General features: G+C 44.1%; 1 protein-coding gene across 4 annotated transcripts in view; it reads right to left on the reverse strand.

Moving 5' to 3' along the window:
- Window positions 1-293: 293 nt before the first annotated feature.
- Window positions 294-17,059, reverse strand: part of DNAJC5 (DnaJ heat shock protein family (Hsp40) member C5) — a 24,958-nt gene continuing 8,192 nt past the window's right edge. Inside the window, exons 2-8 of one of the 4 annotated variants that reach the window (XM_035890363.1) lie at window positions 12,822-12,890; window positions 10,112-10,360; window positions 9,087-9,667; window positions 7,928-8,064; window positions 5,281-5,494; window positions 3,509-3,680; window positions 294-2,744 (exon numbers count right to left, since the gene is read on the reverse strand). In XM_035890363.1, coding sequence (XP_035746256.1) covers window positions 2,641-2,744; window positions 3,509-3,680; window positions 5,281-5,494; window positions 7,928-8,034 — 597 coding nt within the window. In that variant the 5' untranslated portion in view covers window positions 8,035-8,064; window positions 9,087-9,667; window positions 10,112-10,360; window positions 12,822-12,890 and the 3' untranslated portion in view covers window positions 294-2,640. The other 3 variants (XM_035890362.1, XM_009634783.2, XM_035890364.1) reach the window with 3 other exon arrangements.

Consider the following 17,059-nt stretch of genomic DNA (forward strand, 5'->3'; position numbering starts at 1 on the left):
GATTTCGGTTCCGGCGTCCGGAGCCCGCGGAGCAGCTCCAGGTGCGTTACTCACCTCCCCGGAGCCACAACCTCCCGCCAGCCTTTCTAGTTGAGTGGACGTAGCCCAGAGGGGTTAAGAAATTATTCCAAATTAACATCGAAATCGGCTTTGCGTTCCCCACCGAGATGAACACGGAGCGTGACAAACCATAGCAAGAGGGAAACAGCCTTTGCCTCATTCTGCCCAGTCACCCTGACCAGCTACGCTCATTTACAAAGCCAAAAAAACCCTGGGTTTTTTTGTTTGGTTGGTTTTTTTACCCAGAACATAATTTGCACAGACAAAGCCAATTTCAACCAGTGAGTTTTTAGGGGAATGCAGATATTCAAGCATATCCCAGCGTGCAATCCAACATCGAGAACGGGCTCTAGGCAGAATCTACAAGGGCAGCCAATGTGACATTTTTTTAAGCCTAAAAATTACTTTTCATTCCAAGGGGTCAAGCAAAGACTTTAATTAAATAAGGACCTCAAGCCAGATCTGACACGACTGTCCTCAAGGCCACCCGAGAGAGTTTTCCAGACAGAAGAAGTTAAAAGTATCTTCCAGTGAACCACCACGTTTCAGGTCTATAAGGATTATCGACGAGGAAGGAACGACCGCTGAACCCTAGCCAGTTCATCAAAAGTAACGTTTCTTATTGAGTTTTTGGGGCCTGACCTGGCATCACAAGCATGCTTATTTGCAACCAGCTCACGTGCCAGCCACAAACACGGGCGTGTGCCAACAGCTCCAGGGAAGCCTGGTTTTGCAAACATCCCTCGCTCAGCATTGCGCCCGCGTTAAGGACATTTTCTCCTACCCAGCACGTTTAACGCGGTTTCACGTCCGATTTTTTATGTGCTCCATCATTTTCAGCTCATGCAAAGGTAACGTGAAAAATATATTCGGAACGGTTCGCCAGCAGGAGAGTCACCTTCGTTTTCTGATGGTTTTCTTACAGTGCTTCACCCCGTTCAAAAGTAACACCTGGATCTTGTGACAGAGCAGCACGAAAGACCTTCAAAGCAAACACCGGGGGGAAGGCTGTAAATAGCCTCTCGACCGAAATAGGTGAAAAATGAAAAGGGGAGACGGGGGATACAGAGGACAGTAGAGGCATTGTGATATGAAACCACAAAGATCAAAATTAAAGAGGCTGTAATTCACCGCCCAAAGTGCCTTGGCTCTCTGGTCGCTGTTCTAGATCCGTTATCATCCAAAGCAAGATTGTTAACAACAAAACACACCAGCGATTCAGCAGCTGCCTCAAACGCCGGGGTTTTTTTTTTTAACAGTTAAATCTCAATAAACCAGTTTCTAGAACGGTATTCAAACATGATTTGGTTTCAAAATATACAGGAAACCTTTCAATGGTCTCCCCATAGCTGTTCTGAGGACAAGAGAAACACCGGCGTAAACAAGTCTAAATGCAAGACAATGTGCAAATTATACAAGAGAAACACAACGGTGTCCTGACCGAGCCAGTTAGGTGCTCCACAAAGATGGTCATGAGAAAATTAAAGGGCTAGTGTATTATCAAAGCTTTCAAGAGAGACACGTAAAACCCCATTTGTCTATTAGAACCTCAGATTATTAGAACAATTTTTAAAAACCAATTTTATTTTATTTTTTTTTAAAACATTTATCCTGTTGCCTACTGCCTGCGTTTACCCACTTGGCTCAGTGAAGACCAATTAGCCAGTTTCACTTTAAGATTCTCATGCATCCAAAAAAAGCTGCACTATTTGGTCTCTAGCATTTCAGGAAAACAACTGAACTCGAACCAAACCAGAATTGTGCCAGAAGTTACAATCCCAGCGCCACCACCAAACAAGCCCGTTCACAGTAGGTTTGGTGACAAACTACAGCTTGCGGCTACACTGTCACTGGAGAGCGCCCTTCACTTGAAGAGCTGTTCATCAATTTGCTGTGCAATGAGTGGAAACTCTCCCTTCTTATGTTTCAAGGTAGATTTATTTAAGCTGAAAACCAGCATTAAAGAGAATTCCAGCTCTGCAGGACTGGCTTTTTTTTGGTTCTTGGCTTTGTAAACTTGCTTAGACAACAACGAGGAATAGGAGGAGGAATAAAAGAATTGGTTTGTTGCACTCAAATGAAAATCCTGAACTTTTAAGGGTCTTCAACAGCTCAGCTGTATGGAAGAATGGTGGCTTCTGTGAAACTTTTTCTTTTTAGATCTCATTTTTAGGCCAGTACCACTGCTTAAAATGCAGAATGTCTCCATCACACTGACATCGTGACAACTCAATACATCACACCACAGACATGTAACGTAACTCCATACATGCTATAAAAATAACAGAGGGGGGGAAAAAAAAACAAACCCAAAACCCAGAAACAAATAAGACCGTAGCTAAACTGCTTTAAATACTGCATGCTACAGCACTTCACGTATCATCAAGATACGACACTGAAAGGTGACAAAAGGCTGAAGGGATTACAAAATATTTTCGGCAGGTGGAAAGCTGCCTTCTCACTGTGGCAGAATTATTCCCCCTCCCCATTCTCTACTTCTAATGTTCATGATTCTAGTGTTGAGTTGGCCATGGTTTTGTTTTTTTTTTTAATCCATTCTAATTACAGTATTTCCTTAACTTAATTAAATCCATCGGTGTGGTAGCTGGGGTGAGAGTCAGCTGTGAGTTGGGTCGTCTCTGTGGCTGATGCTGGCTGTATCACGATCGGTGCGTCTGAGGCCTCTGAAAAACGAGACAAAAGGCTTAGCACACCAGGGGGAAAACCCAGCGTTGCGTGTTTTGGTAGGCATAAGTTACATCTCCCTACAACACTTCGGTGACACAATTTTACACTGCACGATGGTAACTCCCTGTTTTCCAGTCTGCACGCAATACCATCCAACTCAAGTCCATCCGACTCAAGTCCACATGTGGAACACTTATTCTATTTCCCTCTTCACGTAAGAGCAGCTGATCCTCGCCCACTGTTCAGCAATGCCCATTAAAAACACGATTGGAGCACAGCCAAGGCTCTACAATTTTTTAAATGATCAGCTTAATTCTACAGAAATAGCGTTGTATCTTCACGAACAGCATGAGGCATAGCTACTAGGGTAGCAGTCCCATTTCCTTCACACCTGACGCCGTTAACAAAACTGCCTTGGCACCCCCCATCCTTTGGGGTAAGAGAGCCCCTTTTCTGGAATCACGTGTCTGCCTGGTAACGTTACTCCAGCGACATGGGAAGGAAGCCAAATGATGGCGACCTGCGGCTCTGAAGCCGACCCCAACTTCGATGAAGACCCTCCACGAGTTTTCAGCAACTCTCATCTCCAGTGTTAACGTTACCCACATAACTCTTGCGCCTGAAGTATTCCCTCACCATCATCTACAATCCAAGACCTGGGCTGGTCTCTGCAAAGCAAGCGCTGCTCCTTAACCAGCACGTTGAGCACTCGCTCAGAGAGTGAGGGTCATTCTGGAAATCTCACCCTGTTTTTACCTACCCCTTTCGTCTGACTGCAACTGTGCCTCCAAGTCCTCTGGCGAGACGTAGTATTCCTGCTCTTCACCTTCGGGAGGTTTGGGTTTACACTTCCCACAGCAACAATTACAGCAGCAGCACAGACAGCAGCAGCAATAGCAGCCTGTGATGAGCCCACAGAACACAAACAAGGCCTGCAGAGGACAGAAGACAAAGAAATATTCATAACCCGTGCCTACCATGCCGTGACCACTGACTATGTGAGACCCAGATATAGAAACCAGAGATCAAAAAATACAGCAATGTAGAGACAGAACTTACTGGCTACAGTTCTATACTTCATCACCAAGATATATTTAAAAATGCATGCAAAACTGGCGATGGCTCTCAGCCTCTCACTGAGGTGAATACCGCCAACCTGATTTACTTGAAGAATTCCTACAATTTAGGTTTACGTGGACTATTCTGCTACATCTGGAAGAAGATACAGGTCTACAAACATTAAAATCCAGAGGTACAACAGTTTAGGCTTGATAGTAGCCAACGCACAGGTCATGATGTACCTACAGCAGGGACTTTGACCTGCCTAGGCTGTAGGCATGGCTGCAAAGCTCACCGTACCGAGATTTGGGGCGCCAAGGTTAGACACTACCGGTACATGAGCAAGGCAACGCAAAGCTAGCTGAGCCTGCCAGCTGCTTAGCACAGTGACCACGGGCAAAATTAAAATTTTCATATAGCCCACTGTGTAACTGTTTGAAAAAAATAATTTTAAAAATAGCAAATGGGCACGGCGATAGAACTATTCTCTTACTGCAGGGGAATCGAGAGATGAAGACAATGCTGGCAAAGGGTAGAAAAATGAACCCATGACATGAAATGCCAAGACTAGGACAAGGTTTTAATCAGCCATAAAGCACTCTGAAGAACACCATGTCGCTAAGTAAGTCCGTTGGTGCAGTTCTGGTTTCATACTTTGGTTTCATAGTCACACTGTCTTTCACTTATTACCTTCTGTGAAAGCAAACTGCAATCACATGAACTCGGAAATGCAAGAGCCCAGACAATTTCAGTATGAGAAATGTGTAATGTGCAACGTATACAGGGTCTGTGCTTTTGAGTAAATGGGGCGATTTCAAAAAGTATTACTTAAAAAGACAGAAGCACATTACGCTTCCAAATAATTTGAGTCTAGTCAAATACAGTAATTCCTAGGTACTGGCAGGAGACTCCAAGAAGGCATCCGTACAATAATCGTTACATCTCCTGCATGCACGCAATACTTTCAGATGGCTTTTTGCGAGGAAACCTGAGCTTGCAGCGTAACTTTGATACCCTGGTGGTACTCTCGCTGCTGCACGAGAAGCAAGGACGGGCAAGTGCACAAGTAACCTGGAGTCTCTCAAATCAGAGAGGAGCTGAAGAAGTGACATTTGTTCAGGGAAGCCTCTGAGGAAGTTTGTAAGCAGGATCTCCTGTGGGAGCTCAAGCTCACAGCCAGGACTCATTTTGCAAAATCCTTTAGTAGATGGTACCAAAGAGAATACCCCCCCAAACCCACTGGAAGGGTCCAAGCTTCTCTTAGTAACATCTTGCTTATTAGGCCCGTATCACTGAAAGATAACAGAAAAATACTTCTGAGCTAGGGACTGCAACACAGTAAGAGAAGGTTAATTACCAGGTGTCAGAAATTCAGCAATTTCCAAAAGTAAACCCAAGCACAATTATCAAATGGAGCTCTTCAAGAGTTTTAAACACCAATCCAGAGTAACTTCGCTTTGCATTTTCATTTACCTTTGCCCACCAGCTGGATAGCACGAAGTACGTGTTCACATTTTCTTCACCAAACTGTTCTGCTACGTACAGACCCAGAGAACCGTACTTATCATAAATGTTTCGCTTTGTGGCATCGGTCAATATTGCGTGTGCATTATTGATCTCTTTAAATTTTTCCGCTGCCTCTGGATTATCAGGGTTTTTATCAGGATGATATTTCAATGCAAGTTTCCTGCAGAAAGGAAAAAAAAAATCATTATAGATTAAAATATGGAATTTGGGTTCCTGTTTTTTGATTTTTTTTGATTTTTTTTATTTTTTTTTTAATTCCACAGTTTGTCACTCAAGGGAGACTTTCAAGTTCCAGTTGGTTTCCTTCATCTGTGATTCAACTTCCCTGATGATTCTTCCTTAGATGAAGGGAAAAAAAAGGCTACAGCACTGTCTAGCTTAGTTCACAGGACTGATTTCAGACTGCTGGATTTGACCCTCAGAAATCCAATGGAAATAGAGAAAGATGTTGAAGAAAATTAGTACTCGCCTTTACCCCTCCGCTCCAGCAACTTCCACCGGTAAGCTGTGCTCCTGCTAAAGCAAAGAGCAAGCAAACAGAAAAAAGACACACCACGAGTCTAAGATGCAGTACCAAAGAACAAATAAAAGCAAGCTGCCACAGCTAATCTGCAGTGTCTGAACACAGAAATAGAACAGACAATCACTTGTGGTTAATTCACCAATTCCTGTGCAGGAGCAAAGCACTTTGCAGTTCAAGGCTTGCGAGAACAGAAAAAGCTTCAGAGTTTCGAGATATCAGGAAATCACAACGTACCTCCCCTAATCATGCTAGATCTCTCACAACTAAATGACAGGAGTTTACAGTCCCCAGAGGTCTCTGAACATAGCACAAACACAAAAGAATAATCAGATAATCAGATAAATTTGCTAGTTTTGACATGGGCCAGGCTATTTATAGAAATCGGTAAAAATAACTGGCCAAATGCCTCCTTACGAACAGAAAACATGCTAGTTTGCTGCTTGAGCCATTTGTGCTCCCAAGTAGAAAGAGGATACTCAACTCTATGCTAACGGTTCTCCTCCACCAAAGAAGGCATTTGTCCTCCTACAGAAAGCTACCGCAAAGTCCCGTATTTGAGAAATACACCAGAAACCTGCAGATGTTTACACGGCAACTTTGCAGCGAGGAAATATTTAGACAAACATGCAATAAATATTTGTGCCAGCACACATTTGGACATGCATGCAAGGGTATCACAGTGTTCAAACAATAAATCAAGTGTGCATTTGAAATACTCAAACTGTAAATGATGCTGCTGGTGTAAAGAGCGTCCAGGGTTGCCGCTAATGCCCTAGCATCAGAGAGGACTGGAAGAATCACAGCTTTTCTAATTAGAGGGACGTTATATAAACCTGGAAAGGGCTATAGCCCTACTATTGGGTTGCAATAGATAAATATCTTTCATTTCCTACAGGTACACAAACCCCATAGCTCACAGGCCAGCCAAGGGCGTTCAACAAGAGGGGTCAGTCCTCCTTTTGTAAAAGAGCAGCAGAGGAAACAGGATTAGATGAAGGTTCAGGTAAGCATGAAGCAACTACATTGCACCCCAGGATCTACCTGGGCCACCCTTCCAAAGGAAAAAAACATTGCTGGTTTTGCCCCAGCAAGGTAAAATTATTTTTCAGTCGCTAAGGCTTGAAGATTACAGATTCAAACTTCCTAAAATCTTTAACTGGAAGACACAACTAATTTTTGAGAATCTGTGGACCCGGTTTCTTCATAGCCTTCACCACATCGTTGCCATCAGTATTAAAATGTAACTCTGAAAGGGAAAAAGTTTTGGCAAATGTTCAAGACTAAAAGAAAACAACTTCCAAAAGGAGCATCCTCAAGCAAAGATGACTACTGACCCCTAGCGTAACGTTAAATACATTGCCACTTGTCAAATAGTCTCCAAGACCGTAGCTCCTGCTTAAGGGGAAGAAGCAATTGCAGTTAAGCAGATTTCGGGGGAATGTGGAAAGGGAGGATGTTACAGGACTTTTTTTTTTGGTTGGTTGGTTGTATTTGGTCAATGTGAAGCTGTTTCACGTGTCTAACTCTAGGAAATGAAATAAAGTAAAAAAGGATCTTTTAAAAATAGTAATTCCACATAGAATAAGAAATTTTGAATTTTTTTTTAGAAAAAAGTCACTGTTCATATTCAGTTTTCCTCCTTATTTGCATCTTTAATCTATACCTCACTGTGCCAGAACTGGCAATGATGGACAACAGGGCAATACTGCACATCTGTAGTCTCTGTAAGCCAGACACAAGGCTCTGTAACATGAATTTAACCCTGATCACACTGTCTTAAAACTGTTCAACTTTCAAGACCTTCCAGAATGCTACTGCATATTTGAGAATTTAACTTCCTAGAGATGAGATGTAAAAATTTAGCAGCACTTAGATACAAAGCCTAGGCAGGTTTTTACACCAATTTTTGCAAGAAGCAACTGTGTGTTCACCTGGTTTTCTTATGTGGTTTTGGGGTTTTTTTATGCAAAAGGTTTAAATAAACCAACTCGAGCCGATAGATAAATATGCCTTCTGTTAATTAAAACTATTTGTGCTATTGGGCAACAGGTGTAAAACTCGAACCTTTACCTGTATGACTTTTTGATATCATCTGAAGTGGCATTCTTGTCTAACCCCAGCACGTGGTACAACGACTCTCCAGAGGTAGAGAGCGAACGTTGCCTCTGGTCCGCCATCTCGAACTAACCTGAAGAGAGAACCAGCCCCTGCCAAAAAAAAAAAAAAAAAAAAAAAAGAGATGAAGACAGGCTTAAACAAAGAAGAACTCGGACCTCATTAATAACAGCAGCCCTGAAACCAGAGTTCCCATGTGAAAATTCATCTTTTACAAGGTTTAAATGTGCTTTGAAAAGGCTCTTAAGGTACGCGGAAGTTAGAAAGTTACAGAACTCAGTGAATTATCAGCGAGAATAACTATTACATTTTCAGCACACCGCCAGGCACCCTACAATCACTACTGTGTACACTCAGCTCTTCCTTCAAAGACCCCAGCTCCACAGCTGAGGTATAGCTATGGGTACGTACTACATACATATCCCTAAAGCTACTTCATCTTCTCCCTTAGTCTTAATATTAGATAACTGATTGGTGAGAATACCTATAAAGATAGGTTGCTATGACATTGAGGCTGTCTTTTTGCACCACCCTTGCATAGGGGTAAGCGATTTCATTTGTATTTTCAGTTGCACATGTTCTGTTACATTAAAAAAAAAAAAGAAAACCTCCCTGCACCCTCCAAAACCTCCCATCTCATCACCGGCACCAGGTCGAGCAGAGCCCCTTAGACAAAAATCCATTTGACTAGGTCCGTGCTACGGAAGAGGGAATCCTGCCCACTTAAGAGAGGAGGAGATGCCCCCTCTCATAACTTAAAAGTCACGGATCAAACATTTCACGTGTGTTACAGTTAAAATCATGCTACTTGAACATGAATTAACCTCCTGCTCTGAATTCAGATGTGGAAGACCCCGTGCCACGCCACGGACAGATATGGTTATGCCCTGCAACATCCTGAGGAGATTAGCATTTGCTGTTCTTTATCTGCAAGAACTGCAGCAAGGATGAGCATCGAAGAGGAGACTATTGGCTATTTTTGGATTATGTCATTACAGTTAGCCTACACCAGATTACGCAGTCTTTGAAAAAGATATTTAAAGCACCAGACTTTTCCAATTTAACCCTTTATCTTACATAACAAAGTTAATAACTTCAGCTTTTAAAAGGCTACCCGAAAGGAATACTCTCAGACATCGCATCTTGCACTGCCTTGTTCTTGGTATGAGCTCATAGCGTCGATACGCTTCACAAAACCCACAGTTCCGCTGGTACCAACACATGGGTATGGTCACGCCTGTACAAGCATGACCAGGTGGCAAGGACACGGATACAGACATTATGGCTTTCTCGGTCATCTCCGAGCCCACCGTTACCTGCCCGTCTGCATTCAGCCTCTCCAACGCGAGATCAGTTTAACGCTGGGCACTACGTCCGGTTTCTTTGACCGGAATACACCGGCTAAACTAGAAGGAAATTAGATGAGAATTCCCAAGTTGTCATTGGCAGCTCTGGTAAGTTTAAAGGCTACCTAATAAAGAAGCTATAAATTATTATTAATAAAAGGTCTGAACCCTAATGCTTTGGCTAAGAGTTCAAACTACAAATCTGGAAGGTGAAAGCGTGGGTAGGGAGAGAAAATATTTTATTTTCTTTTGAAGGATACTGTTCAGCTACCAAAAGGTTTCTGCATGACAGGAAAATTACTGAGTGCTGCAAGCCACAGTACAACTGACTCACTTATCTGGACACGATCTGATTCAGTGAAAGGGAAAAAAAAAAAAAAAAAATCAGGAAAGAAATCCCACATCCAGGCACAACCCTCCACGCAGAGGCCCTTCCTCATCCGCAGCTACGGGTCAATCTGGCCGCAGAGCTCCCAGCCCCCTCCACCCGAGCGGTCCCACCGCCGAGGTCAAAGACCGATGATCCTGACGTCTATCTGGTAATCTAGCTAATCGCACAGGCCTGCTCCGACCGCTGCCCTGGCTCCCCGCGCGGCTTCTCCCGCTCTCCGACCGCCACCGCTTCCTCGCAGCCCTCCCTAGGACGCTCTCCTGCAGCCCTACCGCGCCGGCCACCAGCCAAGGGAGCGCATCGACCACTGCTGCTCTCTGCCAGGGACCTGTGGGATTCAGCTGAAGTCGGGGTGGGGGGAAAAACCCAGCACCCTGGTTGAGACTGCACGTGTTAATTTACCAAAGGTATTGCTTGACACTGGAGCTGCGAGGGCATTCCGAACCTCTGCGCTGTTTAAAGTCTGCAGCTCCACTTAGGCGTAACGAGCTTGCTTTTAAACTCAATCCAACACAGATGGTCGGTGCACAGACGCTGCAGATCACAGGTATACACGATGTTCTGCTTAATAAAATCTCCACCATTAAATTAGGGCCAATTTGTTTAATAAAAATGAACCCAATTTGATCCAGGCGATGTCTATCAGGCTGCCTGTCAAGAATAAGGACAGGCGTAGGAATGAAATTCCACACTGCCGAAATCTTTAATCGCTTCAATCTGAACAGTTCAGGGTATCTGGAGTCTGGTGCAATGGGGTGTCTGTTTTCCAAAACTGCTATGAAATGGACACGTTGGCCTTGGCAGAAGAGCAGAGGACAAGGTGGTAATGGGAATTCATCTGGGAAGCTTGGGGGTTAAGGGAAGAGAAGAGAATTATTACTAGGAACGCAACCCCTGGCTTTTTAAATACGAAACAGACAATGAAGGTGCAAGTTATTTAAGTTCAGAGTCCTTCATAAACCGGGATATTATCTGTCCTACTGTTGTTACAAGTGGCTCTAATTCACAGCACTGAAAGCTGCTCTGTAGTTTTAAAAAGTGGTGTATTCAGCAGCAACAAGCCATCTGCCACGTGTTCGAACCGAGCAGGATGCCCTGAAGAGGTTTCTCTCAGAAGGCTCTGAAGAAAGGTAATCCCCTGGATTAAACAGCACGGTTTTTAACCATCCCCGTACCAGAATATCCTGCAGTAGTCAGCTTTACCAGAAAATACAACTGGTTTCAGCATGACCAGGTTGGTATAATTGGTACCACCTTACCAAAAAGCCTTAGATTAAACCCGATGGGTTAATATGTGGAAGCCAGCCGTACCATTTTAAATACATGAATGGTAAATTGAACCTTAGAATGGCTCGTGTTCTTTCTAGCTTCCCAAAAGAATCCTAGCAAGTTTCATGAAACCAGGGATATTTTATTTTCTGCCAGGTCTGCCGAGCCTTTTGTAAGTTGTATTTATCTCACTGAAATGGCAAACTATTATTACAGCCAAGGAAAATGAATAGTTCTCTGCCAGCTTAGGGAATTTAATACTCTCAGAACATCCCCATGAATGCCAGCACCAAAAAGGGTGACAGCAGATCCGGTGGCCAGAAGCAGGGAGGGAGGAGTAAAACTTCACCTGACCCCGCCGCAAGACGCCGCGAAGAATTTAACTGGAAAGAGGCAGCGAGAGGGGATCAACTTTTCCAAGAAAACGTGCATGGCACGGCTCACGCGGGGAGCAGATGCTCCCAACAGCACTCACCACGCAGCCGCTCCCTTGAATTTCCTCACGGGAGGAAAGATGGCTTTTGAAAGGGGTTGTGGCTGTGCAGCAGGGGCAGAGGAAACCAAGCGGTGTTAACTTTAAAAATACTGCTACAGCACGACGTCGGGGTATAGTCTTCACCAGATTTTTAACTTTCTTAATACCTGTATATTTGTAAGCTTAAGTTACTGAAAAAAGAAGGGAAAAAAAAAATCATAGCAAGAATGCACACGCCAGTGCACAGACCTTTAAATGCGTGCTCTTCACAACAATTTTAGTGAAGTGTCTGTCTTCAAGGTAGGGAATCTGGCTGTCCACAGTTGTTCCAAAAAGTGAAATCCCACCGTAACGGACAAAATCCATCACCTCCTGACATGGTAAGTGATACTTACCCACTAGGCATCGGGTAATGGAAGGTCACTAACCTTTAATGAATACTCTCTACCCAAACTGCACGTTTGCAAAGGGCTTTGGTTGCAACAAGAACAAAACAGCTTCCCAGTCTTCCCAGGCATCACCAGTAACACAGAGAACAGAGAAATCCCCCAAAGGGACAAATAAGAAACGAGAGGAATGAGAAGGACAAACTCAAAGCCGTGCTGGAAGCAGTGGAGAGGAGAAGCAGAGGCGAGGCTGCTGCCCCAGCACGGCCCAACACCGCCGAGGCACCAACCCCGCGAGCGTCGTCAACGCAAACTGTCGGTAACGTTGTCAAGCCCGCTGCAATTACAGTTGTAAGAGCATATTAACAGACGATTAAAGAGTCTGGCTTGGAAATGATGTTTTGCCAGCTCTTACCAAAAAAATCTGTCTAGTGGATGCTTTATTACACAACTTTAGGAAGCACTAGAGTATTTTAGGAAAGATTTGTGTTCCACAAAGCATTTCTGGTTACTGACTACGCGGTAAAATACAGTGTCAGTTAGATTTAAGATTACTAGCAAAGATTTCCAGTGCAGAAAATTAACTACAGATGTTAACCTTAAACTAAATTATTCTATCTCAACCAGTATTTACTAAGTAAAAGCCTAAATAAAAACACCAAGCCAGAAAACACTTTAGTAAATATTGATTTATCACAAAAACTAAACAGCACCACTGGCCTCCGCATCCTGTCCATCTGTCTCACATTCGTTTAGAGTAGTTCTCACAATCTGGTATTTTCTGGGGGTGAAAAAATATCATTTTTAAAGGGGAGAGGAGAGAAACATACAGGTTTGGATTATCAAGAAAAATACAAGGTGTTGGAAGCTTGGCTTCATGAGGTATTGAGAGATTTCTGTAAGAAACTTTGAACTTTGTTTCCCCAGCATTATTTTGCATGTAAATGAGTAGCTACAAGAAACCAAAAAATTCTGTACTTACCTGGTGTCTAGTTCGAATATTCTAAGGGTAAGTGGTAACAGCCTCCACACACCTCTAAAACTGAATCTCCTAAAGACAAAACAAAAGCAAATCAATTGTTCGCTAACTCTTACATTGAGGGCTCACTGCAAAAATTATAATCACATTATTTTATTTGAAGCATCTTTTGTAACATTCTAACGACGCAAGTGAAATAAAAAAAGATGTAACCTTCTATACTTATACAGAATTTTCACTTCAAGCAGGTAAGTGTTGAAGCCACCGGGAACGCGGGGGCACGCTGCGGTCCGGGTGCGTTTAACAGCCACGCACCTTCCTACGAACCCATCGGCTGGCATCAGAGAAGACATTTTAAAGGTGGCATTTAAGCATTTTTATTATGCTTTCACTCAAATGCCGCCCTGATGTGAAAGTCCAGAATAAAACACAAGTGGTTTTACCGTCCAAAATATTTTATAGTACAGCAAGTCTCCAGAATGTAAATACTTATCTTTAGAATTGATTAGCTGTCGAAGTAAGTTACAAGTGTTTTAAAGTATAGATTCAAGGGCTCTGTGCTTTTATCTGTAGCTTCAGCCTCTTTCCCCAAGCCTTTTACCACGTGAAGGACACGCGCTTATCTGGAATAAAGATACCAGTCGCACAGAAACTCCAGTGACCATTATCTGCTTCTTCGGACTTTTTCAACTTAGGCATTTGTGAAATATCTGTGCTTAAAACAAGCAAAGTGTGTTTTTCAAGTCTCGATAATCTGTAATGCTGTTAGAGGGAGCCTGCTAAAGAAGCTTAGCTTATCCAGCAGACGACGAGCTCCGGCACACGAGAAGCGGGCAGGCAGCCGGGTCTGCCGCCCTGCGAGGGAGCAGCCCGGGCGCAGGGCAAGGCGAACCGCAGCCCAGCACGACTCTGCGGCAGCCCAGAGAGGTTTAGTGGCGTTCATGACAAATAAACGTCATTTTTTTAGAATTTCAATAGAAGAACAGTATTGTCTGCCCAGCACCTTTCGTCACAAGTTATTAACGGCGCTGCCACCGAGATGAAGGAGACGTGGAAGTGCAGGGAGTAGCTGAATGCGGCGACGCCGTTTCTAATGCCGCTCTACCTGGCATCAAAATCAATGCACGTGCTTAAACTGTGGAGCAACACCAGCTCCTTTTGCCAGGATGAATTTCCAATCAAGAAAACCTCAGTTTTATCCTATTCACCCTCCCTCGTCCTGAGGCAGATAACCCGAAGAAGAAACAAGTCTCACGATGGGGTACAAGGAGGAAGAGAACCCAAGATGATCCAGCAACACAAACCCCGTCTTTCAGGTGTCACAGTGAAGTTGGATCGCTCCAGATCACCGTCACGAGAAAATAAGAGAATGAATGGGCAAGAGGAACCTAGGGAGTGCTAGATGATGCTATGGAAAAATTTAAGGGAAAAAAAAATCATTGCAACAGATTAAAATATCTTTCTGATTAAGCAGATACAGGCTACATCTAATTCATGTCATTAATCACAAAGTCACTTATGCATTAGATTAACGAACAATAAACTTCATCAGTGGGACTTCAGAGCAGCCTTCACCCAGCCATTCATCGCTTAATTATCACCCAAACCCTTTCAACAGATTCCGGAGAACAAGCTCTGAATGCACTTGAGAAATAAACTCCCCGTTCAATTAAAAAGTATGCCTTTCGCAGACTTGAAGGCTTTGGTGTGGCAATCAGGGATGTTGGGAATACACCCAGCAAGCTGGTGGCATTACTGACCACAGAATTTGGTTTATGTAATTTGTAAGAAGCTGCCTGATCTTAGCAGCATATCCATAAATGAGTACAAACGAACCCACCAACAGCTAAACAATCGGCTGACTGCTGATGGGTCCATAGCTCATTTGACAGACACCGTCAAGGCTTCCTGAAAAATGAAAGGCAGGGAGTGCACAAGCTACAGGCAGAATTTAAACGTTCACCTTCACCTTGAGCAGTATTAAAGGGCGGACCACCTCTCAGATGAAGAACATCCTATTTTGTGAACCTATAAAAGCTTCCAAGTTTCCTGCCCACCGCTTCCTTCATTACAAGGTAATCAACAACATAACATTTTGTAAGGGATCTATGGAAAGCTGCGGGTTTAGCGACCAGAACGGTGGCCCAGGCTCTCAGGAGTCTGGGGCTAGAACAGAGGTGTTCAGATGGACGAGTCCACCAGCTTTGCCTCTAGTCATTGCACATCTTCTCTTTCAATCTCTAGCTAGCAGATGCACAGTGACTTCCCCCCCCCCCCCCCCCCCACCCTAAGCTTCAGAACTGTTGACAGTCAAAGTGAAACATGGCTACAGGATGCTCAGTTTATGGCTGCACAGAGCTGGAAACCTGTGAGTGAAACAGGGGAAGAAAGCAAAGCCCAAATGTACTTCGGAGATTTGATTATACTTGCTTGCCTTTCATAAAGTGAGCTATCCTGATAAAGTCAGCATTTGGCAGGTAATGAAGTGAATGGAAATACGATGACGTGGGCATAGAAGCTTCAAATAGTTCAGGTACAAGATTCCAGCTTCGTCAAAACTCCATCAGAAGAGAAGTCTTTAATTTTTTATAGCACACACGCACAATACCTAGCTAAGCACAGAACTCGGAATATTACAGAAAAGTCATTTTTTTATCTTAATATGGATGCAAGGCGCAAGATTTTCTTCAGCCTCTCAAGTTATGCCAGCACAAAGTTTCACTGACAGCAAAAAGCTGGAAATAACTGAACAAGACCAAAATCAATTCCAGAGGAAACTACTTCTTATAAAGATCAAAGTACAGGAGAAAGCCGTGCCGGCTATTCCGCACCACGGCACCCTCCGGAGCGCGCTCCCTGCCGTCCCCAGCACGCCTTTCTGGGGGTTTGCTCACCCGGATTCCATTGCGAGCGGCAATTCTAATTTAGTGACTCAGGAATGTTTTGATCTACCCATCCAATCTCATTATTCAGCAGGCCAGATCCACTGACCCAGAGCTCTACATAACACCCTGCTCGTCATTACTGGTAAATATCTCCCCTCCTTATTACATGATATTCGCCATACACACAGGAGGAGAGAAAATGGAAGGAGAGATGCCAGGAAAGAAACAGAAGCCTTTAAAAAATCAAGACTAATGGATGTTACCCAGTTTCAAAACCCACAAAAACCCAAAGAAAAAAAGTCCAGAGAAGGGAATAAGCAATTGTTTAAGAGGCAGAGAATACATATATCAGCATGCAAATCAGAAGAAGAGATTAAAGAAAGATGAAGATCACAAGAGCAAGCAAAGCTACACAAATGCAAACTAAATTCTAAATTGTTCTGGAGCCCCAGGCTGCTGGGGAGCGGCTGGGGGAGCTGGGGGGGTTCAGCCTGGAGCAGAGGAGGCTGAGGGGAGCCCTCATCGCTCCCTACAACTGCCTGAGAGGAGGGGGGAGCCGGGGGGGTCGGGCTCTGCTCCCAGGGAAGGGGCGATGGGACGAGGGGCAGCGGCCTCAAGTTGTGCCAGGGCAGGGTGAGGTTGGGCATGGGGAACAATTCCTTCCCCTTGGGGCTGTCAGGGGCTGGAAGGGGCTGCCCAGGGAAGGGGTCGAGTCCCCAGCCCTGGGGGGGCAGAGGCGGTGCGGAGGGCCGGGGTTTGGGGGTGGGATGGCAGGGGTAGGGGAACGGTTGGGCTGGGGGAGCTTAAAGGGCTTTTCCAACCCCAACGATTCTGTGATTCTATGATTCTAAATTCTGCTACACATTAAAATTGCGTTAAGTTTTGTAACACAAATGAAGAAACACGCTTTGGAAGTTTGCCTGTTCTTTCAACCATTTTGCTCATACCAAACCCAGCTCTCGTAGCCTTGCTTGTCCTGCAAATTCAAATCCCATTTATCTAATATTACATTTTCCCCATACACCGTGACCATAAATAGTGCTTAGCACCTTTTCTTCCTCTAGGCAGGAGATATATACACTACCTCCTCCTTGCAGAACTCGGGCACGTTCTGAGATTTATTCTTCTTGAGAAAAAGCCTATCCGTTTCTCCTGCCTACCCCAGCCCCCTCTGACAGACGCAGGAGAACCATTTTTATTTCACAGCTCCATTAAGAGAATTGTCATCATCCTGCTCCGCGTGTTGTGAACAAGGAGAGATAAGCACCTTTAGGTTACCTTCATAATCCGTCTCCGTCACGTACGTGAGCGATATCACAGTTATCAAGTATTTCAAGAATTAATGCTACAACTAAG

This window comes from Egretta garzetta, unplaced genomic scaffold (assembly GCF_000687185.1).
Source record: "Egretta garzetta isolate BGI_Z169 unplaced genomic scaffold, ASM68718v1 scaffold223, whole genome shotgun sequence".
Classification (NCBI taxonomy): Eukaryota; Metazoa; Chordata; class Aves; order Pelecaniformes; family Ardeidae; genus Egretta; species Egretta garzetta.